Genomic DNA, 25,678 nt, shown 5'->3' with positions numbered 1-25,678 from the left:
TGGCTGGCAAACCATTCCAGCTTGTTTTTTTATGTGAATGAACAGATGTCTCAGGAAATCAGGCTAAGCTTTGCCAAATTGCTCCTGAGACAGGGGAAGGCTGTGAAACTGAAGAGTATTTTGTCAAAATTCGTTGTCCTTGGAGAATTCAGAGTCGCTTGCTGTAGGACCGGTATTGCATTTCATTATGTTTTTTGTTTTGTAGAAATATGACATCTAAGATGGAAAACAGAATTTTGCCAGTGTTAATATTTCCTTTGCTAAAATCACTACATGCCCGTTCTCAAAACTTGCATTTGAGAATACCTTTTGTGTCTAGAGAGCACTGACATCTAGGCATATAGGCTGGACATTACAAACTCAGGTCCGTAATGTTCAGTTCTGCCGAACGTAGCAGCCTTGATACAAGGTTAATTAGCTGCAGAATAGAAACCAGGGTAGACATCGCAGACATACATAAGGCCTCATCAGGGAACCTTATGCAGATGCTTTTGTTCCCCTGGGCATTGTGCTGTCTTGTCAGTTCCTTCCCAGTGACTTTAGAGCACTTTGATCAGTTCCAAACAAGTCTGACAAAACAGTCAAATCTGACAAAACAGTCCTTGGTACTATTTAGTTCTACGTTTCTAGAAAATCTGGATGGCACAGAGGAGACAGACTTGCTGCACTGAGCAAAACAGCGTGGTGTGGATTTATCAGTTCTTTTTATTATTCATGCTGCCTGCTGGCCGGTCAGCACACAGAAAGCCTGGACCACTTGTGTAGGGGTTGTCAGAGGATGCAGGAGAGAATGGACTAAGGAAATGTTGGGATCAAACGAGATGCAGGGGAGCAGCAGGGCAGAGGGTATGGGCTGAGGGTAAGCCCAGGGATATGAGGAACTGAGATCCTATTGGAGACAATCACGTGGTACGTGGACGAAATGGAAGGGAGAACCTAGAAGAGCTCTAATCTCACCTTTTGTAGACTGAGTGGGATTTTGGTCACTGAGAAAGTGTTATACTGAGGAAGGCTCGTGGCCTGCATGCGAGGAGTACTTGGTGCCTGGGTGAAGAAAGTCACATGGACTAAAGTGAAAGAGGTGTCCTGGAGGAAAACTTCAGGGACTGGAGATAAATAAGACAGCAGAACATGGTGGAGATCAGAGTCCTGAAGAAGAAGGGCACGTATTTTGTCTTCCACTCATAATATCCTCTTCACAAGAAGATTGAGGTCCTCAATATCAAAGAAAATACTGGAACACAGCTTTAATATGAACCACAGGATCCTTTGCCTTCTTGGAAGCTGAATTCAAGGTCCTGATTTTTGTTCTATAGCACAAGAATTTTGGAAGCATCTGATATCTTTAATCAGTTTAATATTACACAGGCTTAACTTTCAGTTCTTCTTCATTAGCTTACTTTTTTTTTTGCACATTGAGTGGGAGCTCTTTTATGGGATTTCACTTTAATCTTTATGGCAACAAATTTTAATCAACTTGATGACTCTGACTTTGCTCCATTTTCTGCATGCCTTTCTGTCAAGTTAGTATTTTTTGTTTGTTTGTTTGTTTGTTTTTTAATGTGATGTTTAAAATTTATAGTCAGTATTTCATCTTAATATTTTTTTTCAGCTTTTTTGACTCCTAGTCTCCAAGCAGGAATGAGCATTCAGTGTGCAGACCATAGTCAGCAAGAACAAAGAAAAGCACCACACCCACCTCCACTACCTCCCCGTACATAGCAGTGCCAACATTCCTATAGAATAATATGCACTCAGTATAAGCAATATCCAATATCTTCTGGGCTGTAGGCAGGATGGCATCTATGCTTTGTGATAGATTAAAAAAGACTGCGCTTGCTTTAAAAATAGATCCCTCTGCACAGCACCAGCCCTACTAGCGTGAGGAGCAGTTCTCCTTCCTCAGCTGCACCCACATTAGTCAGCTGCAACCTCTGGCTCCGAGGAACTCTGCTGCGAGGTCTTGGAGGGTTTTTTTGACTTTGCCTTCTCAGAAGAGGCCCCAGGGAAGGGAGTGAGTGATTGCTGTGCTGGATTAGTGAGGCTTCAGGGCTAGAGGACTTGACCAGAAGTTGAACTTGACGGAAATTGGAGTATTGATGAAAAATGTGGTAGATGTGACTACACTTACAGATTCAACTCTAGCCCATCCGAGGGCCTTATTGTAACTCATTTGACCACATCCACAGGCATACTAAGCTTGTTATTTAGGACTGTAGTTACCTACCTAGCACAGGTTTTAATCGAATTGGACTTTGTTCCTTTAGCTAATGACATTTCAATGTGTTTCACCGCAGACAGTGAGTGGTAGCTTAGCCTCTAGAAAGGTGCAGTAAGGGAACTGTTTTTCAAAGAAGTAGGTTTGTCACAGGGATGCAAAACAATCTAGTTTCATTTCATTTAAGATAAGAAAAAATAAAGGCAGACCCACAAAGAGTAATTTGTGATGGGAGTTTGGTGCCTGCCTCCCCTTTATGCCTTCAGAAACCTTCCTCAGCACATTTTACTTATTTGCTTGTTTCTCGTCTTAGGCACTGAAGTATATCAAAGTCCAGCAAATAGCAGAATGCTCAGTTTCAGAAAGCAGGGAGTGGAATGGGCTAAGAAAGCTCCAAAACAAAGTTCCCCTTTAAGCCTCTGGAGCAGATGGTGGCACCTGTGGCAATACATTTCCTTCCCTTCCCACCACTGCTATATTAAAAGCCAGTGAGGAAATTTTGCATCTGGGCTGGTAGTTTGCCATGAACTTCAGCAAAGCTCTGGTAATGTTATTTGTTAAGGGGATTGGAAATTATTCCAACTGCGCTATTAAACTGCTCCTTAGTTTTTCTTCCAGGTGCTGAGTTTACAGATTGTTGAAGATTTCTTTAAAGTTCTTTTTTTTTTCCCAGAATCCTTAGAAAATTAAGAAAGCTGCCAAGATACCTCAGATGAGTGGCTAACCACAAGTAAAAACCCCATGCCCTTCTGTAGAACAACTGAAGGTGAGACAAAACATTATTACTCCCTCTGACTCCTTTGAGCAAAAAGCTGAAGGTAATTTTTAGGCACTGATGTTTGCAATGAGAAAGAGATGAAGAGGAAGGGGATAGCTTGAATGTTGTCATATATTTTTGCAAACGCTGTTCTTTGTGGTGCTCTGTGATGCTGCTTTAGGGAGCAGTGAGCTGCTGTAACTGTCCCTGTCAGTGGGACTGTTGCTGTGAGTAGCTGCGTGCAGCAGCTAGCAGCTTGGGGTAGGTCAGGAGCAGGAGGTGAGGTGCTCCCCTCGGATGGTTTGAATAGAACGAGTGCTTGCCATTGTCCCAGGTGTTCCCTGTTTTGCTCACCTAGCTGGTTTAACTCCAACTTCGCCAGGATTTTTTACCTTCTGAGAGACACAGATAAGCTGGGTCAAAATTAAAGGGGCAGGCTCACTCATGTCTGTTATCTACAATAGGGGAAATCAACTTCTGGCTCTGCAGGGCAAGGTAAAGTAGAGCTCAACTCTTGCTCAGGTGTATTCCTGATGTATACAGGATGTATATCACAGTTGTATTTTCAGATGTGATAACTAGAGAAATGTTCTCTCTTTCTAGTGGAATATACTAAATAGTGGAAGAAAAATTAGATAAATAAAATGATGCAACCCTCTTTGCTAATGCACCTATAAAATCACATAATTAAAATCACCTGAGGTCAGAAAAATGAAAGTAGCAATGCCCTGCAGCAGTGTTATTTCTCACTGCTTGTTTCCAGCCCACACTCTGCTGACGTCTCTTTGCTGTGTAACACCAAGGCAGAGAGCAACGCTGTTGTGTTTGGCTTTGTCGGGCTTTTGCAAGCAGCCAGGAACTTGTTCCACTCACAGCCGGAGCCAGACTAAAGCTGCGTAGCCTTGTCAGCGGGGTGCTTTGCTTAAACAGCCTTTGCAGGTTATGTCAGATTGAAATCACTTTTCACAGTCAAAGGGCTTCCAAGTGGCACTGGCAACATGGCAAGTGTGCATATAATCCTGTTTCTTTTGCCTCTGCAAAATACTGCTGAGGCCCAGCCCTTATTATCTGTCTGCACAGCACCTCACTCTTCCACTTTTCTCTCTTTTTGCAGACTAATTGTCTGCAAGCAGCTACTTACTGTAGGCAGAGCAGCAGAGACCACAGAACAGGAGGAGATAGCATTTAGGGTCTTTCCTGTAGAGCAGGGAAGAAGGAGGCTGTCCTGGTTTTAGCTGGGACAGAGTTAGCTCTTCTTTTTAGCAGCTAGAAGAGCTCCGTGTTTTGATTTTACTCAGAGGCTTGCTCTGAGAAGAATGCTGACAGCAAGTTGATGTTTGTGGTTGGACGTGAGACTCCAAGGACTTTTCAGTGTGCCGGAGTGCAGAAGCACGGCGGGATAAGGGGGGAGCATAGCTGGGATAAGGGGGACACGATTCCCCTTGTGATTTGTGGTGGAACTTAAGATTGAGGGCCAAACTGGCCAATTAGTATTCCGTATCATGCAGCGTCATGCCCAGTATAAAGTGAGGGTCAGCCGGACAGAAGGGCTTTTGCGCTTTGGCTCTTTTGCACTTTTGCTCTTTTGCGCTTGTTGCGCTTTTGCTCTATTGCCTTTTTTTTTTCTCTCTCTCCCAGTACTCCCACTCTCAGGGTACTATATCTCTCTCTCTGCCTCTCTCTATTTCGGGTCCTCACGTTCATCCGGGATTGCAGCTTCGGGATGAGACGGGCTGTGGATAAGAGGGGGTGGTGAGCATCTACACTGTGTATTACTTATCTGTATTAAATTGTTCTTATCTCAACCCATGGATTTCCTGTTTATCCTTTAATGCTCTCCCTCATTCCTGTGGTGGGGGAGGGGGAGTGACCGGCTGTGTGTGGGTTCGGTTGCTGGAGCGGCCTAACCCACGACAGAGGCAGAAGGAGTCTTTGATGAAACTGAAACAGGCAAAGAGTGAAGAGTTGCCAGGTGGGATGAAGAGGGAGAACACGGTTGGCTGTGAAAGGAAAAGGTGTGGGAGACGGGCACTGAAGAGAGAAGGGAATGGTGCTGGTTGCTGAAAATCAGAGACTTGTGGGAAAAGTAGAGGGTTCAAGGATCTCAGAGAGAAGGAAAAGAGACACTGTGAACAAGAGGAAAAGAGGCCTGAGGCTGACCCTTGAAGACCAATTTAACTAGACCATGTACATCTCACCTGCACAGATTTTTTTGCTTGTCATGGATCTGTTGAATACGTCCTGTCTGCCTGTGAAGACAAAGGGGTGAAAAAACAAATAAACAAGTGAAAGGTGTAGGAGGCAGATGGTAAGGCAGGACAGGCAGCAGTGGAGTGTCAGGGTGGGAAAAGACACTGGCAGTGCTGGTGCTTCCTGAGAGTCACAGGCATCTCATGCTTCCACTCCATCTCCCTGACTTAATGGGCCAAGAATCAGCTCTGGCTGAACACTGGATAACATTAGCAGAGGTACCTTGGTTGGAGAGGAGCAAAAAGCAGGCAGTACTAAACGCAAGTAGAGTCTCTCTGTGGAGAGAGCTAAAGAATCATAGAATCATAGAATTGTCTGGTTGGAGGAGACTTTCAAGATCATCAAGTCCAACCATTCACCCTGCACTGTCAGGGTCCCTAAACCATGTTGCTCAGCACCAAATCCACATGGTTTTTAAACACCTCCAGGGATGGGGACTCCACAACCTCCATAGGCAGCCTGTTCCAATACTTCACAACCCTCTCTGTAAAGAAATTATTCCTGATATCTCACGTAAATTTCCCCTGGCATAACATGAGGCCATTCCCTCTTGTCCTGTCATTCATAATATGGGAGAAGAGACCAACCCCCATCTCCCTACAACTTCCTTTTGGGTAATTGTAGAGAGCAATAAGGTCCCCCCTGAGCCTTCCCTTCTCTGGACTAAACCGTCCCAGCTTCCTCAGCCAGTCCTCATAGGACAAGTTCTCTAAACCCTTCACTAGTTTTGTTGCTCTTAGAGGGACGAAAAGAGCAGCCCAACGAAAGGGAGGGCTGCTTCAAAGGAGAGGCAGTGGGTCAGCACCGGAGAGGCAAGGCAGGGGACATTTCTGTTTCCAGATGTCCTAGAGATCTGGGGAGACAAACACTCCTTGCTGTCACTAAACCTTTCTCCATCACACTGTGAGCAATGGCACTGCAAGAGACAGGCGACCTTGTGCTGCTTTGTGGCTGTTGCTGAGCGATTTGTAGATCTCAGTGCAAAGTGCAAAGTTAAATTCCCAGGAACTGCTGAACCCAGGATAATGGCAGGAAGCGGACAGCGAAATTGGTAGGATGATGGAAGTTAATCTTCAGTAAGATGAAAACAACTTGGGGAAAAATGGACATCTGGGATTTTTCTGGGATCTTCCCCATCCTCTTCCCTTGCTGAGCCCTAATTTCACTGCCTTCCCAAATGTATTTATTCTGCTAGGCTGATGCCAAGTGGTACATGAAAAGGTGGTTGCGAGGAACATGTCAGGATGTTTCAGCAGAAAGACAGGAGCAGGAAAGAAATTCAAAGGAGAAGGAAATAAAGCAGGAATGAATAAAGGGGAACAAATTTTAAATGTTTATTCCTTCTTTCCCCCAGGAAAGGGGAAAAGGAAGGAAAAGAGCTGGAAGTGAAAGGAAAAGAAAGGTATCTGCACTGTATCATGCTACAGCAGTAGGAGGGAGGCAGGGAGGGCTCACCAAAAACATCTGCAGGCTGATGAGGTGGAGAGGAGACCATCCCAAGTCTTGTAGTTTTCCAGCTGGCTCAAATTGCTAGTGTTTGCTATTTCCATGACATCTTTGATAGCATCTGTCTGATGTACTAATGACGAGATGCTCCATTCACCACTCAAGAGAGGGATTGGGGCTGAAATTGCCATTCCAGCTTGTCACTCACCAAGGAATTAAAATCTTCTTTGAATGTGGAATTTACTGACCTCACGGGAGAGCCTAAGACTAAGGAAATGATGCTTTAAACATGAGATCACTGAAAGCAAATAATGCATTAGCTGGAGAGCTTTCAGCTTTCCAAGTTGTGGCTGAGAGCCACCGGGCAACATTATACAGAGGCACCTAATCTATGCTCCAGCCAGATCATCACAAATATCCTAGCTTTTTCTTCCTCTGAAGGAATAGCGGAGTATAGTGCAGGGAACCAAAAGATGGATAATTTTTAAAGAATTTATATGGTCAGTATGGAAGAAACTTTAATCTGCATCTTTCCTAATGGAGGAAAATATCTATTTAATGTCCTGGTTTTATCACTGTCAGTTGGCCATGCTCACAAGTCTGGGTCAGTGGCTGTGGAGAAAAACAGTTTGAATTTTATCTGAGCAAAATACTGATGCTGACAGCAATGACTTAAGTGAATTTCTATAGATGTGCCCACATGGGAAAACCAGCTTTCTGTAGTGCAAGCTACATACTTTTGTTGGAATAATTCTGAACTTACCTCCTTTGGAATATAAGTGCAATTTTGACCAAAACGTGATACAAATTGAAGCAATTCTGTTGTAGTTGGTGGAGTTACTATAGATTGATGGAGGTACAAAAGAACAAGATGTGACTTGAGGCCAAAAACTCTTTTTCTGATTTCCTGTTTTGTATGAGTTGGATAACACATTTTGGTTTAGCATCTTGGTGTACCCACTCCTACAGGCCAAGCCTATTCAGGAGTTTTCCAAACCTGTTCAGTACATCTTTTCACAGCTTTCTGTTTGCACTGCTGTATGTCAGAAATAGTAATATGTTACTGCTTCACATGACATCTCTGGTGTTCAGATTTCTAACTACAAGCACAGTTTTGGAGTCCAGCTAGGAACAACCAGAGCCTTAATTTGAGGAATACTGCGCACTGTTTGCTGTCTTTACCTCTGGTACATGCCATGACTTGCTGGCAGCTTTAATGCTTTGGCTTGGGCTGTCCAACTGAAGGATCCAAAACTACAGACTTCTTTGGAAAGATAATCTTCCTATCTGAGCTTCCTAGTAAGGAAAAATCATTGCAGAACAACTTTCCATTGCATGGTAACACTAACAAGATGACAACCTGAATGTTTCAAGACACAACTGGATGGACGTGTTTATCCTGGATGTATCCTTTCTGCCTAGTTCTGTGATTTGGAACTGAAGATTATAAAAGAAAAGCCTCTCCACAAAGTGTGGTAATGTTTTATCATGTATATGAGGTTGCTGAGAACTAGTGGAGTCAGCAGTTATGACGGTATAAAGGGGAGATAAATCAGGTTTCATCTGGAGGATCAGTTCCTCTCCTTCTGGAACAATTCCTGCTAACATCTCAGCACCAGCAGCTCGCTCTGACTCTCTGATGAGGGAGGACTCTGAACCTCCCATAAGTGAGGACTTTTTCCTGTGGTCACAGAGACTGATGAAATCTCCTCTATGGAAAACTCAAACTGCATCTGAGCTTCACCTATGTATGGAGAACAGCTGGGCATCCTATAGCTTGTGTCATGTCTGAAGATTATTCCTTGGAGGGCAGTTTTCTGAGTGTGCTGCGCAAACTGAATAGTCTCTAGGGAACACAGCAGTAGACAGGTCCTATAGCTCTTACAGGGCAGGATAGTGTGAAGGTGAACTCAAGCTAGCAGGCATTAGGGGCTTCCCTGAAGAGAGCCAAGACTGTCCTGGCTCCTTTTTCTGTGGAGACAGAAGAATTGTGGTAGCAGGAATGTTGAAGTTGAAATCCCTACCATCTCATGCATGTCCATCCAATAGTATCTCATCAGGCTTAGGTTTTTCTGCCTGTTTTGATTCTGCCTACGTATTTGCATGTCTCTTCCTTGTTCACTTTTGTCCCAGGTCCTCAGCCATCCATATATCTAGGTATTCGCTTAGTGTCACCTCATACCAGAAATGGGTCACTGGACCACAGTGACAAGGAAAGCTGAAGCTCAGACTCTGGAATGTCCTCAGTTCAGAGAAATGAAGGCTTGAAGGGCTTAGATGTAACAGACCTTTTCTGGGGACTGGATTTCAAAGTGGCTAAACAAATCGACTTAATTAAAGCACTTTCCCTTAGTTTAATATTACCCCCTAGAGTCACTTGGGTCCAGTTTCCAGTTTTCAAGACCAGTCCTGATTTCTTGCCTCTGCCCCTCAGTAGTATCACCTTGCAGATGAAGCAGCAGCCACACTGGCAGCCACGCTTCTGGGAAAGAGATAAGAGAATTCAGCTCTTGAGAGGTGGGTTTGCCAAGACATGAGACTTCAGATGTTTCTTACAGGGAGTTTAGGAAGCTTTACAACTCCTTTCTTTTATGTCTGTCTGGGAGGGAAGCCTCGGGATACAAGTGCCTCTTCCTCCTTTCAGCAGAGGAGTGCCTTATTTGGTGGGGAGATTTCCACTCCTGATACCATATTTGCCATAGTTTGGCCAGAGGAGACAACTTAGGTTGAAGTAAGACCAGACAGATACTTTAAAAGTTAATAAGTTACTAGACTGCATGACATTTACCTGAAAGTCCTGAAGGAATTCAAGTGTGGAAATGAACTTCTGGCCAGGCTGTATAACCTGTCGTTAATGTCTCTGTACCAGAGCACTGGTGGATAGCCAGTGTAACCCCCCTCCCTGCCCACATCCCCCTCCCCCCCCGGCTATAAAAGATAGCTGGTAAGCCTGACTTACTTCCATTCATGATAAGAGAGTGGTGTCTATAATAAAGAGTAAGACTGATGAGTATATGAATACCAGTCTGTTGAGAAAGAGTCAGTGTGACTTCTGTAAAGGGAAATCCTGCATCATTTCCATGATGGGTCTCAATAAGCGCATGGATAGAGGGATCTAGGAAACATACATTTGGACTTTCAAAAAGCCATTGACAGGTTCTTCACCAGAAATTACTAAAGGAACTAAGTTGCTACAGGGTTGGAGTAAAGGTCCTTTTATGGAATGAAAGCTGAGTGAAGGACAAGAGTCAAAGGGTAGGGAGCATGGGACGCTCCTCAGGGTGGAGAAGAATAAGCAGAGGATATCCCAGGGAGTGCTCCTGGGACTAGTTTTATTCAGCATCTTCATGGAAGATCTGGAGAAGTGACTGAACTGTGAAATCTCCAAGTTTGAGAACAATGCTGACTTCCCTTGGGTGGTCAAATACTATTCTGATGGCAAGGAACTTCAGAAGGATCCCACAAAACAAAGTGGTTGGGCAAAGTGTCAGATGAGCTTCAACAAAGATATGTGTAAGGTAATATATTTGGGTGAAATAATCTAACACATTCCTACCTGATGCTGAACTCAGAGCTCAGATCTGCAGTTGCAGATCAGGAAGGAGATTCTGGAGTTGTCATTTAATACTTTATAAATGGGCTAATGCAGAAGCATCTAAAATAAATGTTAGGCATCATTGGAAAGAGTATTTAGACAGAGAGTGTCATTTTATAAAACCTCCATGCATCCTGATCTTGAGCAGTGAGGGCTGTTCTGGTCTCAGGAAAGACATGGCCCAGGGAAGGGCAACTACAGCAGTCAGAAGGATGGAATAGTTGCTTTATAAGGAACTGTGGAAAAGGCTGCAGCTCTTTAGTTTGGAGATGGGAAGGATGAGAGAAGTTGAGTGAGGTTTATAAAATCTTGAAGGTGGTGGATAAGGTGAATGCAGATCTGTCTTCCACCAAATTCTGCAACATGAAGCTGAGAGGTTCCCTCAGTTACCAAAGAATTGTTTTCTAAAAGGCTGGCCATCTGCCCACTCCCCTGATACCGTCCCATGGACAATGTGCTCACAGGTGGCCCTTGAAGAGAAAGGACAAGTAATCCTTTCTCTTACGCTACCGCGTAAGGCTGGCATCCACTCCTTCTCTAGAAACCCTCTGTCCTGTGAGGTCTCTGTTCCACCCACAAGGCAAACTCCCTCCCATCTCACCTCCCTGATCTGTCTGCAAGCTGTCACCCTAGCAGGAAGAGACTGCAAAGGTGACAAGCTAGCCCAGGACAGACAATCCCTTGCCAACTATTTAAATCACAGGTGTGGGGCTGTTTTGGGAGAAATGGTTGCACAACAGGGTCATGGAGCTTGTTGCCTTGCAAGCTTTGCCCAAGGGGTGCTGCAGCGTATACATGTTCTGCAGCACTTTATGAGTGGAATGAATGAGAGCAGCTGAACCAGATCAGAATAAAAGAGTGTTTAATGCTATATCCTGGCTGTGAGACCGTCCAGTGGCAAATTCCTTGTGGAAGACATAAGAGCAAGGAAGTATGTAGTAAATCTCCCAAATATTCTCCTAGCCTCCAGCAGTCTGAGACAGATGTTGAATCTTTGTATTTCCTTGTGCTTTTCCATCCAGTTATTTTATGAAACTACATAAATGTTTATTACCCATGTTCTTCTGAGGCAAGGAGTCCGCAGCTGAAGGCGTGCTGCATGAGGAAGCCTCGTGTTTGTTTTGGACTTACCTCTAGTTCTTGTGTCTTGTCTTTTGAAGAGACAGTGAGCAGTAATTAATTTTCATCTTATTTGTTCCCCTCAAGGTTTTATTATACCGATTTACTATAGCTATTACATCTTCTTTCCTCTGTTATCTTTTCTTTAGGGAAGAAGGCAGTGTTGCAGGCAGCCAGGAGCCCATGTCACTGGATGTGTTTCAGAGAAAATCAGATAAAACTTTTTTCCAGGAATGACCTTGGCTGAAGTAGCCCCAGGGAGGGCGCCCGGAAGCACAGACTGGCCTCGAGAGGGGTCTCCTGGCATCGTGATGCTGCAATGCCCCTGGCCAGCACCAGAGCCCACCTGACCTGCGCGCCCCAAATGTGCACTTAGGAGAGCTTCCCGGCCACCCAGACCTGTCAGAAAGCAGGCACTCCCTGATGACATCCCATGTCATCCACCACACTTCCTCCCTCCCAGTCTTGTGGATAGCTCCAGGAGAAGCCTGTGTGCAGTAAGACACTGACACTGAGGACAAAGTCCTGGCAGCAGTGGTCACTGGAGGCTGACTGGTGGAAGATGCTTTGCAGGGCTCTGGCCTGCTACCCTGTGCAGATGAAGCTGTAGAGATGAGGTGAGGTAGCACAGGAGGGGTCAACCTTCCTCAGGGAGCAGGAGCATCCTGTACCTTCCAGCCCATTGCTAGAAGCAGACACAAAGCTGCTGAAAAATTGAGAGGTAGGCAGGAGCCATTTCTTCACCTTGCCCCAAGAGTTCTTCATGGTCCTGACCAGCCTCATCCGGGCATCCATCTGTGACCTTTTTCCATGGGACCATTTCGGCTCAGCCCTTGGCTTTTAGTCCATGCCTGGTTGTATCGAGGTCTGTCTCCACCTCTTTTGTGGCTGTTTCTGGCCATAGACGCTGTTTGTCTGGACCCTGACACATGGACTGGCTTCCTGGCTTGACCTCAGACCTGCCTGGCAATCATTGGAGTGTGTCTGGCACTGGCTACCACCATGCGGGCTGACCCTGATCTGAAGATCAACTTCTCAGCTGGAACTTGGACCTACTGTGTCACCACAAACTTATCTGATGATCTGGACTCTCAGCTGAACCCGACTCCCACCCCTGAGCCTGCCCCGCTCCTACGTTGTGCTCCCATGCTGTGGGACATGCCCTGGCTGTCGAGCCCCTGTCCTGCCAGCCTTGTTATCTCCCTTATCTCCTGGCTTCCTGTTGGTTAGAAGCAGCTGGCCCCTGCCTGTGCCTTGACAGAAGGAAGCTTTCCCAGTAAAACATGTTGTCCCTGTCCCACCACCCAAGTCCAATTCTTCCTCTGCAAGTCCAGCCTTTTCTCCTGCAAAGCTCCACAACAGCCCTTCACTCCCTAGGATCTGTCTCTAAGCCACTGAGAGCCCCAGCAAACTCAGCCTCCTGTGACCATCTCACCAGGCTAGGGGGTGCTGCAAGATGGGCTGCCACCTGGACAGTCCCTAGCTGTACCTGTGGTGACAAGTCACTGAGACTCAGTGAGCAGGCTGATGTGCATCCTGGATATTGTATATTGCTTTAAGCCCTGGAAGAGAGGCTGAGAGAGATCACAATGGAAAAGGTTAATCATATAGCTATTTTGAGTCCTTCTCCCTGTGCTGGGGTGGAACGAAACCATCCCAGCAGTGCTCCGAGGCATTGGCATCTGTGCTTATGGATCCCAATGGATTAGCACTGACTCTTGCAAATACTCTGCACTCAATGCACCCAACAGCAAAGTGAAGGAAGTAGGTTGAAATGGAACTGGGCAGGGTGTTTCGAAGCAGATATGGTGGTCAGTGGGTGACCAGAGGTTTTGGGTGTGAGGCGCTCTGCCAAAGCTGGGGAGTATGGTTGAGAAGGAGCTCTGGGGAGCGGGGCCTGGGCTCAGCATGAGCGTGTTCTGTCAGCTGGCAGGCGAGGTGGGACACTGTGTGGTGCGCTCAGGAAGGCGGCCAGCGGATTCCTCAGCGATGGGGTAGCTCTGAATGACCTCAGAGCACAAATGGTCTGTGCAGCTGGTGGACTCCTCTGAGCACTCTGCCTGTGCTGAGGAGAGCTCAGGGCCTCAATTCTCTGTCCAGGAGGCAGCTCCCAGCCTGTAGCACCCTGCAGATCGGCTCTTTTCCCTGCCTGCTGAGGCTGGAGGGGAGGAAAGTGTTGGCAGCTCACAGAATTAGTAGAAGTAGAAAGGCAATGGGGAAAGTCAAAGCGCTATTGCCACCCCAGCATCAGGCACAAAGCTGGTTCTGAAAAGGGCTGAGCAAAAGTGAATGCTGGAAATGAAGGGACTGTGACTGCTCTGAAAAGCTGCCACAGTGATGTTCTGGGTAAGTGCTTATAGTCAGTTTGAATATATACAGACAATCTGAGTATTGCCATAGACTACAATACTAAAAGAGCAATGCCATTTTAGATCCTAGTAAAGGAACCTGATGTTCGTGTTTCAGCAGCTTTTTCTCACACATATCCGTGCTGATAAGCCTCTGTACCACCAAAGAGTGCTCTCCTGGGCTCAAATGGCGTGAAATCTTCCATCGCCCTAGACACTGTTGGTGCCTCTGATAGTACAGAATTGAAACTAAAGAGCCATGAGGGGTTGGGTAACTCTGAAACAGTACAGACCTCCTCACCCAACTTACCTCTTGTGGAAATCGCCAGTCATTAGCCAGGGATAATATGAAGAAGGTTTCACACTAAGGCTAACACTTGACAAACTGTCCTGCTAACACAGCCAGTCCCCTCAGTGTTCCAGTTGCAACCATACATCTGGTATCATCTGGTTTTTGAACAATCACTCACTCAAAGGAATTCAACCCTGATCCTTTAGAATTATGTAAGGTGTGTGCTTGAAGAACTGCTGCTATTCTGATGGAATTGAAATGGTCTGTTGTGTGTATTCCAAGGAAGAGGGATAAGGGAAGAGAAACAAGGACTAAAGAGGTGTGGGAAAGTCCTTGTCAACTAGGTCCCTTTGCTGCAACTACTTTAGGCCAGCTATTCCTCATGCAGTTGTCACTGCTACAACCTTGTGACACCGGCTGCCACATCTGGCCATTATTTTCCTGTGTGCTGCCTATTATGAGCCAGGCATGCAAGGGACAGGATATTTATCATGCTGAACCCAACAATAATTCAGAAGTGGAAAAGGATGCATTTTCATAAAGTATTTGTTGTTAAATATCACAGGCCATCCCCAATGCTTGTGTGGTGTGTGTCACAAAGCATGAACATGCATCTGAAAGGAGTCTTTGCAGTGGACAGTATCAGGCTATCTGAACAGAAATGCCATTAATACCCACTTGTAATTCCTCCTCTCTTCCACCTTTCTTCTTCCATTCACCTCCAATGGTTGCCTATAGAGTTTGCCTGAAGGATGTGTAGAGATCCACAACTGACTTTGACTTACTGCAAGATTCTTTGTGGGTCTGCTTACAGCCCTGAAAGCAAATTGTTCTGCATGGCTGGAGACAGTGCCTCTTCAAGTCCACAGCCTGGGACCAACTTTCTGAAAGACAAAGGTGATGGTGATTACATCATATTTCCAGCTCTGCCAGTGTTGACTTTGACCGATATCTTGGTTGCCAGCAGCACAAAATGTGTGCAGCATGGGTGAGATTGGTGGAGGTGTTAAATCACAGTAGTGCTGACATGCACAAATGATGATTTCATTAGTAGGATAGCAGGCCCTAGGACCTCCACCAGCTGCGCTGTGCCCAATCCTCAGGGAACAGAGAGCAGGGAGTCTCACACACGTGTGATACAATTTTCTCTGTGTTGTGGGAATGCATGGCAAGCACTGCAGATGTAGTGTTAGATGAACGGCAGGGAGGGGGCAAGCTCTCAGCCAAATCGCTACTTGTTGGTGCACCATAGGTAAGACCGTGACAGACGTCTCTTCTCTGAGCCAAACCACTCAGCAGGTCCCACTCTCAGTAGTGATGGAAAATATAGGGAATCTATTTCTTAAAAAAATCAGCTGAAAAATCAGGAAGACTACTGATTTTGTTCATAGATCTGGAAGCAGGTTTGAGTTAGAGATTGGAGTGGAGAGAGTGGGACTGGAGAGTCAGGGAACCTGGGCTCCTTTCCCAGCGTTGCCTTGTAACCATGACTTCAAGCAAGTCCCCAGGGACACTTGTCAGTTTGACTTCTGACTTCCGTCTCAAGGAGGGGCAACAGTCTCACCCATTCTGTCCCTGAGAAGACTAGATAATACAGGGGCTGTGTTCCTGGGGAGCAGTGGTTACACTACACCATTATCTCAGTGCTGAACTCTTGGATATTGGAGAGGTTTCTCCTACAGACTTGCACCACCTCCAGCTATAATGTTCCTGCCTGTAGTGACTTGGCACATTGAAGGCCTTTCCCAATCAGTGGAGCATCCTTCAAGAAGGAGTGTGAAAGGGCAGCCTTGAATGGCACAAGACCTTTAGGTCATCAGCAACACAATGTCATTTCCCACCTCTTATCCAGAAGCGCAGGGACAGCAGGGAGCCTGACTCTGCTCTTGTCCTCTGATTTGCACCGTCTCTGAGCGGCAGCAGACTGACTCTTCACAGTTCTGTGATGGCAGCCCAGTGCATCTCACCTTATTGCCCCTATGTGGGGCAGAGCACCGAGTGACAAGTCCTTGGTGTAATCACCCTCCCTTCAAAGAGCAAGCAAGAAGGTTCAGTCCTGTGCTGGAGCCCTGGAGTACTTACGGTTATGGGGGCTGCTCTGCTCTCTTCTGTTAGACTTTCACCTCTGTCCTCTCTCAGCCTTCCTCGCCATACTGTGCCCCTAGAAAGAGCACAGAGGCTCATTAGGGCAGCTTAAGCCTTACAGGATTCCCACATGGCCCAAGCTCTAGGGAACAGGGAGGACAGTGCTGTGACACTCCTATGTCACAGCTGCATGCATCACTGCTTCAGATACATAAATTGAACCATCTCCTTGAGAGAAAAAACACAGTGCTTTAGAGTCAAGATCTAGGACCTGCACAGTGTCCATGTCCCCAGGACCTGCTTTCATCTCCACGCTCAAGTGTTAGAAAGCAGACTTTGGCACAGAAATGTAGTCTGGGTGAAGGTAATGAGAAGAGGTGAAATGCCTGCAAGTCATTGTAGTTACTGTTAATAATTTTGCCTTTGCTGTAACGCTCTGTAGTACTGCTGTGTGCGAGGAGCCTGACCCACCATGCCCCACGAAAGGCTCTTGAACCAGTTACGGTTTGTGCCTGATCTCTGACGTGCACTGATGCAGGCAACTGTGACTGACACGTCTTCAGCCCCTTTGGTGGCCAAGAGCAAGCGCTGGCAGCCCATGGTCGTTCTGAGCCCTGCCGTCAGGGACCTACTCTTCCTTGGCACAGCCCCAGCACAAGGACCATGCCCCAGCCCACGGAGCTGCTCTGTTCCCTCAGCCGTAATGAGAGCCCAAGCTGGAGGGAAGGGCTGAAATGGGTGGGTCTGCCGAAGGGTCCCTGGGGCTTATGATGGTATGGCTAGAGCAGAAACAACCACCCCACCCCAATCCCTGAACACCTGCCCCTCCATAAACGAGGGCGAACGGAGAGCCCCCTTCCTCCCCCCATTCCCCCTCTTTTTCTTCCCTCCCAGAGGTCACCTTCAGCAGGGAGGCAGCGTGCCCCCAGGACCAGAGACATGGGGAAGGGGCGGAGCGTCACGCTTAGCCCCGTAATGTCTGGCAGCCCCCTCCGGCTGCTCGGAGTAGGCTGAGCCCAGCCCAGAGGCTGCAGTGGTGGAGGGAGGCAGCCCACGGCCGGCCGGCAGCGCTGCGCTGCTGGAGAAGGTGAGAGGTTTGGTACGATGGGGAGGGAGCGTGGGAAGAGAAGTTACAGCTGTAGCAGGACAAAGGAGACAGGACAGACAGGTAAAAGAGCACCCACCCTCACTAACCGGTTTCGGAGACTCGGGTGTCGCGTGCTGGCACAACGTGGAGTGCACTCGTTTCCCACGTCTGGTTGATGGTGAGCTCCTTAAGTGGCTCTGCTCCGAGATGTTGCTTTGTGCCCAGTTGTGTCCAGTGCGATGGTGCCACGATACCGGCTGGTTGGTTGGGAGGAGGGTGCAATGCGGCTTGGTCTCAGCGAGATCGCTGCCAATTTCTGCCCGAGGAGGCTGCTGTGGGGAGATTGTGGTGTGCGGCTTGCTGGAGAGAGGCTTACAGGGCTCCCTCTGGGAAGGCTGCTAGGTGCTTCTGCCCAAGAAGGGCAAGGTCTGCTAAGGGGACAGTCATGCGGTTCCCCTCGGTGAGATCGCCTACTAGCCTGCTGACCAGTTTTATAAAGCAGCTCATAAATCTATCAGCAATAAGGCCAGAAACAACCACTGCGATAATCTGTTCTGATCTCTTGCCTATATTAGACGTGGTTTGCACTAGAGTGTAAGTTTCAGGGGAAAAAAAGAAAAAAAGTGCCATTCTTGAGTTAAAAGTCCCAGAGATGGAAGGATATTCTTCCATACAGTTTAATGAGATTTTTAGGAGCAAATATCCTTTTTCGCAAAGTCTGCACCGCAGCTGAGGTCTAAAATTACCTCATTTCAGCTTCGGCTATTGGTTTTATTATAATGCTTTTACTTAATTGGGAGAACGCTCTTTAGTGAGTTTCTAGTACTCATGAAGGTACACGCAGACGATAGAGATGCTTCTTCACTATCTGTTTGATAAGCCAAGAATACCGCTCTCCTGGAAGTTCCCTCTGTAATTGTCAGCCCTGTTGTCATTCTCATGGCTCTTCTCCGGTCCTTTTCCAGCCAAACTGTGGACGCTAGCACTAGCGGTCTCACCGATACCATTAAAAATATAGAAAACATCCAACAGCTAGATCTGTTGACCCTCAGACATCAGCTGGCCTCCAAAAGAGTTCAGGATATTTACCCTAGAGAAACCCGGCTTTCACATCAGTAGATTCTTAACATTCTAAAAAAAAAACATAAAAAAGTTGATAAATAATAATGCAAAGCAGAGCAAATGGAAGGAATGCATTTCTAATAAAAATACAAAATCCAGTGGTACATGATATTCTCAATTATAGCACAGAAGTCGTTAGCAGGTGGCCAGCTCTTCAGAAATACAGCTTTCCTAACTCAGCTGATTTTCGGAGATTAAATTTCAGACTGTCTCAGGGCATTTGCGTGTAGGAACCTCTGCAGAAACTAGAGTTCACTGTAAAAGGCACATCATCTCAGAACAGATCTCTTCTGTTGTTATAATCTAAATGACTTTATATAAAGCTCAATGGCTCTATTTTTTTGTTTTGTTTTATTTATAGTGAAGCTTATATTCTTAATTTAGCATCTGGAAAATGATAGTTTGTCTCCCATTGCTGATGTTTCCTGCGTCTGATGCTTTTTGGGCATTCTCTTCAGCAGAGTGAATGCAAAAGTGGAATCTGCAACATCAGTAACCCTTGTACCATTATTCTCTTAGACTTGAATCTGTATCATTAAGATCTGTATCTATATCACTACAGATTTTTTTCTTGTGCAATTCCGTATCATTCTGTATATTAAGACCTGCAAAGGAAGTGAGGCTATACCAGATCTACGTTTCTGGGTTTACACAGTGCCCAGTTTATCTACAAAGCAGCATGAAGAAGTTAGATTCTTCTGATTAATATTACATTCCTTTTTTTTTTCGTTTTGTCACTCAATGCTAGACGAAACTCCTGGCTTCTTTGATTGTTAGAAATGTTTTTGTATGTGTATACAAACCCATTTTGTGTCTTTTGCAAATATTTTCTGGAGGATTTCACTGCTTTCTTCTAAATCATTGACAAATGTAAAAGTACTATAACAGCATCAGGATTTAACAAAATTAATCGTCTAGGGTGAGGACACCAATAAAAGATGATGATTTCAACTATACTGGGCTTATTTTTCAATCCATTATAAATATGTGGCTTATTGATTTTGACCAATGTCAGGATGAATTTGTACAAATAGCTTTCAGGGAACGATCAGTGAATGGGATGTTTTTGGAAGGTGCTGTACTTACCAATACCAGGCTGAGAACTGCTCCAAACCCCCACCAACAATTTAGAGATTGATGGGAAAGCCCTGCAGGTAGAGTCCTTACACAGCCCCTAGAGATAAATGAACACGATGGTTTGGTAAAAAGAGACACCAAGTGATCCGAATTACTTGATACATTAAGTCCATTTGAGCAGAATGTGCTTTATTAAAGGCAATGGAAAGGTATTCAGGTAGAAACAAGGGAGCCAACATCCAGAAAGAGACTTGAAGAGTAAGTAAAGTTTTTCCAAAAAAAAACCCAGTAATTTGGAAAAGCTCTAGAGTCATAATGGATGCATAAGGTAGTGCAGCTTCTCAGTGTTGCGTTCCTTCAAAAAGAGATCTTGGAGTCACAGCAGGAGGCAGAGGGTAATCCTAGCTGAATGCCTTTCAGGAGACAGTCCCCCAGGAGCAGTTGGTCTTTTACTATGGGGGTCAGAAAAAATGGTGAGGCTTCAGAAAAGAGCCATAAAGTGGATCTGAGAGCTGGACAAAAGGCTGGTTTGAGAATTGTACAGAAAGTTGCTTGAAGGCATGTAACCGGTAAGAAGACTAAGAGGTGTCTCGATCAGAGAGTATGGAGATGTTTACTCAAAATTCAAAATCTGACTACAATTTCTGGAAGCATCCTGTGTGTTTTGAAACTAAAACTGATGTGGGCACTGCAGAAGCACAGTGTGCCAGATGGTTTGTGAAGGCTAAGTAAAACATTGCTTAAACATGTAGCCTGAGTTTCAGGCTGTACCCTGCTAGTTTTACTCAATCTGAGTAGTTTAAAATATATTCTCACAGTTGCAGTCGTACCTCTGATCACAGTGCATATAAACCCTGAAACAGTCAGGAGAAATATAACAGGCACTAAAAAACTCACCCTTTTCTCTAGTTGAGAAACTTCAGCAGCAGGTTCAGTAAACTCAGATTAGGATATCATATAAATGCATAACAGCAAGAATGTTAACCCTGGCTTTTATAGTTGATCAAAGTTTGTCTTTGTATTAAACCTGCACAACTTTTTGTAAGAAGTGCCCCAAATGTTGTTGGTTTGGGTTAAAGTTCTGTAGGTCAGGCAGTAAAATGGACCCTACACACCATATGCTCAAGGCCATTTTTAATGGAGCATCTTTGATACGAGGAGAGTCTGAGGCAGCTGAAACTCTTCAGCCTGGAGAAGAGAAGGCTTAGAGAGGATCTTACTGGTGTATATAAATATCTGATGAGAGGGAACAAAGAACAGGGAGCCAGACTCTTCTCAGTAGTTCTCATGGACGGAACAAGAGACAATGTGCACAAATTTAAATACAAGGAATTCCATCTAAACAAAGAAAACAGTTTTTTTTTTTTTTTTTTTTTTTCCCCCCAATGTGATGGTGGTCAAACAGTGTGATATGCTGCCCAGGGAGGTTGTGGAGTCTCCATCTGTGGAAATATGAAAAATCTGACTGGAGACCTTCCCAGATAATCCTGCGTCAGCTGCCCCTGCTTGAGCAGCAGAGTTGGATTAGATGATCTCTAGAGGTCCTTCCCAGCCTAAACACCTCTGTGATTCTGTCATCATAGCACCATCTCTATTATACAGAGATGACACTGTCTTTGGCTCTTGACATCTATGAAGTGCTTTCCTGGACCCAATATATTAATCATTTTGGTCAATGAACCAGAAGAATATTACCTAGACTAAGACACTGTATCTCCATAGGCTAACTCCTCCTCAGCTCCTCAGGAAGCCGGGAAGCATCTCCCGATGGTGGAAAGGACGTGAATTTCTTGCTGCTGTAATTAGACTCTTTTGGGCAATTAGGGTTTCCTCACACGTTGACAGCCTGGAACCAGGATGCCTTGTTCATTGTTGAACTCCCTACGGACTGTACTAACTTTAGCTGGTGTTGACTCTCACACCAAGCCAAAACCTTTGCAGAAAAGTAGGGCCAATTGCTTGGTACTTCTGAATTGGTTGAGATTTAGCAATGTGGTCTAGGAGAGACGGGAAGGGAAAAGAAGGGAAACTCTCCCACAAGTAGTCCTGTTGTCCTGTATAAACCCAGCTTTTTTGTAGTTTTCTTAGATTTAAATAATTCTGTTGCGAAATTACTGGATTCTTAAGAATGACCAGATTCAGCAGCAGTAGGGGCTGAAAGTTGAAGGAACAGTAATGAGCTCTGGTCACAGATAGGGCAATGTAAAACCTGAGAAAAAAGCCTTCATTCTTTCTGCTCCCACTCATATTCCTAGGATGCCATGTTCTTTTTTAGCAATGTGAGGTCCTATTCCCTTCCCTAAAAGGCATTGTGTGAGTCAGAATGTTTCACGGGAAGAGATCCTGAGTTTGTAGGTGCAGAGATGAGCTGCTGGTTTTATACCTCAGCTCTGACTCATTGCACACTGCTTAAGACTTATCCAAGAATGCTGCAACCCTCAGGGTCTTGGGTTGCATCCTGGGCTGCATTAGACAAAGTGTTACTAGCAGAGGTGATCCTTCCCCTCTACTCAGCACTAGTGAGGCTGCACCAGGAGTAGTGGGTCCAGTTCTGGGCTCCCCCGCAGAAGAGAGAAGTGGTCATACTGGAATGAATCTGGAAAAGTCCACGGAAACGGTTAAGATTCTGGAGCTAAGAGTTAAGAGGCTAAGCAAGCTGAGACTTAATCTCAAGAGGAGGAGTCTCAGGGAGGTTATCTTATAGGTGTGTACGGGTACCTGATAGGAAGGCATAAAAAAAGACACAACCAGGGTCTTCTTGGTGGTATTGAGTTGTTGCTCACCAGCCTAGGCTGCGGCTCCAAGAATACCATTGTATCTTGCACAGCCAGGAGGAAATGGCCCACCTTTTGTAGGCGGGGTCTATACCTCAGTTAATTAGTTCATTAGTTTCAATTCATGCCAGCTGTGTAATAACAGGATACCATATTGAGTGATAGGCCAAGAAGCAGTGAATCAAAACATGGGATTTCTATTTAAGCTTAAAACCTGACTTTTTTGCTGTAATGCTGATCCAACACTGGAACATTGCCCAGAGCGGTTGTGGAGTCTCCATCCTTGGAGATATTCAAAACCAGATTGATCACAGTCCTGAGCAACCTGCTCCAGTTAACCTTGCTCCGAGCAGGAGGTTGCACTAGGCGATCTTCAGAGGTGTCCTCTGACCTTGACCATCCTGTGACTGTGGTTCTAGTTAACCTTGCTCTGAGGCCAGGAGGTGCTTGTGTTCAGAGCAGTGGGACGTAATTAGAAGGAGAGTGCTGCCACATGTGCCTTAAAATGCTGCCTTGTAGCTGGCTGGGGAGACTGAAAAAAACATTTCTCTGAAATAAGCCTGAAGCAGCTGGCTGTAGCCCAAAATGCCATAGATGTCCAAGCTTCCTTCCTGCCTAAGTTTCTTGGCTGCGGAGATGAGTGACTTTGGGTCAGAAATGTCAGCAGGCGTGTGAGGTACCGAGCTCCCTTTGCTTGCTCAGAGTACACTGCCTCTGACTAGTAATCCCTTTTTTGTCGTGGGCTAGCTGTGCCTCTGCCTAAGGTGCAAGTCTGTCTCTGCTGCTACCTCAAGGACTTTCTTCAATAAGCAGTAAGGGTGGGTTTCTGTGCAGAGAGTCTTGCTGCAGTAGGCTGAGGAGAGCAAGAGGACTGGGTCATGCTTGGTAATCTGGGGCTCTGTTAACATTTTGCTTGTTGCCCAACACCTTGGAGCACAGAGTAAGAAGAGGCTTGGAAGGCCAAGCTTTGGTACAGCTGACACAGAAAGGTGGTTCAAGTCTTTGAAATGAGAGGTCTCAGGGTCTACAACCAGAGAGCATCAGGCATCTGTCTGGAGGCCAGAAAGGATTAGGGGGCTGAAGGAGGCTCCCTTCAATACAGAGATCTCATATACGATCAGAGGCTTTGCCCAGAGATGTGCTCAACTCTAGCACAGCTCAGGCTCCACATGGCAGAAACACTCCCTGCCATGGCATGGTTTGTGTGATGTGTCCAATATGGTTTTCTCTGTGCATGTTGTGATGTTCCTGACTCAGGCTGTGGTGTTTCCGCAGCACTCAGCAATGGCCAAGAGCTCAGCTGTGGCAGCGGCAGAGACACCAACACCAACCGTGCTAGAAGAGCTTCTGGAGATCACAGCTCAGAGCCTGGTGCGCACTGAAGTGGCCGAGCACTATGAGGTTATTCGGGAGCTGGGTAGGGGCAAGTATGGCCACGTGATGCTAGTGACCCACAGGCAGAGAGGTAAGGAACCAACAGCGCTCCAAGAGCTACTTACTGTGCCTTGCCTCCCCTCCACTCGCCAGGGTGCTGGGTGGGCTGGTGGCTTCTTGGGGCCAGGCACGAGGCATGCTGGGGGGTCCCCAAGGTGACCAGCAGGACAGGGTCCTCCCCAGCCAAGGATCATCCCATCGCACCCAGCCAGGGAGCAGGTGATGCCAGGGGGCAGCCCAGAACATCAGACAAAGTCATGGTGATGAGGCAGGTCCAAGGTCAAGCTGGTGAGTCAATCCACAAGTCAGGATCAATAGGGTTGGTGGCTAGGCACTGGCATGGATGCGATATAGCTGGAAACCAGCACCCCCACCACACAGCTCAGGCAGGAAGAGAAGCCCCGTGTCTGTGCTTAAATGGTGCCCTCAGACCCATGGACAAAGGATATGAGTGGAGGTCCTAGGTGCGGCTGGCCAAGGCTGTTAATTCCTATGAGTGCCTACAGAACCCTGACACTACTCTTCCCCAGCAGTCCCAGCTCAGGCTGATGGGCTTGCATAGCTCAAATTTCCCTTCCTCTGCCCAGTGCTCCTGTGCACGTACTGACTGGCTCAAAACTCACACCAGCAGCAGTGCCTGCTCCCACATCTGGTGTCCACAGGATATATCCGCACAAAGCATGGTGCAGAGACCTCCCTGTGTCTGTGGGCACCTAGACCCATGGCTGCTCAGTGCCCTCTGTCTGGCTTTAATGTGAGTGACCTTCAGGGGAGTCTAACCCACACTTCCTCATCCCCAGGAACTCCTATGGCTCTCAAGCTTCTGCCTAAAGCCAGCACCAAGCTGCACACCTTCCTGTATGAGTATTGCGTGGCACTCTCCCTCGCCACTCACCCTGCCATCATTGGCATGTTTGGAATTGCCATCGAGTCCAGCCAGTACTATGGCTTCCTCTATGAACCAGCACTGCACAAAGACCTCATCTCCATCATCAAGCCCCGGGTGAGTACTGCTACAAGGGCGTGGGGACAGGGACTGTGGCGTTTGGCCCCTGTGCCAGCTGGGAGGGTGTTAAAGGAGATGGGCTGCTGGTCTCTCATCTCTGGGGTCTACAGCGTTAAAGCAGCTTCAGGCTTGCAAGACCAGAAACGCAAAGGTCTTCCCCAGCGTAGAGCAGGCAGGTGAGGGTCCACCTGGTGGGGCTGCCAAGACGCCCTGCGTGTGCCGTACCACCCATCTCTCTCCCTGGCAGGACGGGATCCCCGAGCCAGCCGCCAAGCAGTGTGCCAAGCAGCTGGTGAGCGCGCTGGAGTTCATCCACAGCCGGGGGCTGGTCTACCGCGATGTCAAACCCGAGAACGTGCTGCTTTTTGACCCGGAGTGCCGGCGCATCAAGCTCACCGACTTCGGGCTGACGCGGCCCAAGGGCACCAAGCTCAAGCTGGTGGCCGGGGTGATCCCCTACACTGCCCCCGAGCTGAGCAACACCACCAGCACCCAGGGAGTGCCCATCGACACCAGCTTGGACGCCTGGGCCTTCGGCGTGCTGCTCTTCTGCCTGCTGACCGGCTACTTCCCCTGGGAGCAGAGCCTGCCGGACGACCCTTTCTTTGAGGACTTCATGCTGTGGCAGGAGACAGGCCTGGAGGAGGACCTGCCCCGCCACTGGAAGCGCCTGACGGCCGAGGCCGCCCTGATGCTGCGGAGCCTGCTGGCCCTGGACCCCGCCAAGCGTGGCCCTGTTGGTGGGGCGCTGCGCTACGTCGACTGCCCTTGGCGGCTGGAGGACGGGCGCAGTGAGGCAGCTGTGGTGAAGCCCTAGAGCCCGGTCCCCACGATGGAGGGCAGATGGGCCTTGCCCTGCCAGAGGCTTCAGGATCTGGGACTCCACAGTGGCCCGGGTGCGAGATACCACGGTGACCCAGAGAGCATGTCCCCACCACCATGGAGCCAGGCTCCTGCCCCAGCTGATGGTCTTCACCCCATGGCCCAGTGCTACCCAGTGCCACCTCCTTGTGCTCCCTTCGGGCTTGAAAACATCTCCTTTCTCTTGGAAATGTCAGTCTGCATGTG

The 25,678-nt window shown here is 47.1% G+C and overlaps 1 protein-coding gene across 1 annotated transcript; it reads left to right on the top strand.

Moving 5' to 3' along the window:
* Nucleotides 1–17,049: 17,049 nt before the first annotated feature.
* Nucleotides 17,050–25,427, top strand: LOC104379232 (serine/threonine-protein kinase SBK2). The gene is made up of 4 exons (XM_086609067.1): nt 17,050–17,197; nt 23,453–23,635; nt 24,405–24,607; nt 24,858–25,427. The coding sequence occupies exons 2-4, from the start codon at nt 23,455–23,457 to the stop codon at nt 25,425–25,427; spliced, it is 954 nt and encodes a 317-aa protein (XP_086465193.1). The 5' UTR covers nt 17,050–17,197; nt 23,453–23,454.
* Nucleotides 25,428–25,678: the final 251 nt, after the last annotated feature.

This window comes from Tauraco erythrolophus, chromosome 3 (genome assembly GCF_009769465.1).
Source record: "Tauraco erythrolophus isolate bTauEry1 chromosome 3, bTauEry1.pri, whole genome shotgun sequence".
NCBI classification, from domain to species: Eukaryota; Metazoa; Chordata; class Aves; order Musophagiformes; family Musophagidae; genus Tauraco; species Tauraco erythrolophus.
The sequence above is the reverse complement of the archived record's forward strand: the minus strand, read 5'-3'. Positions and strand labels throughout refer to the sequence as shown.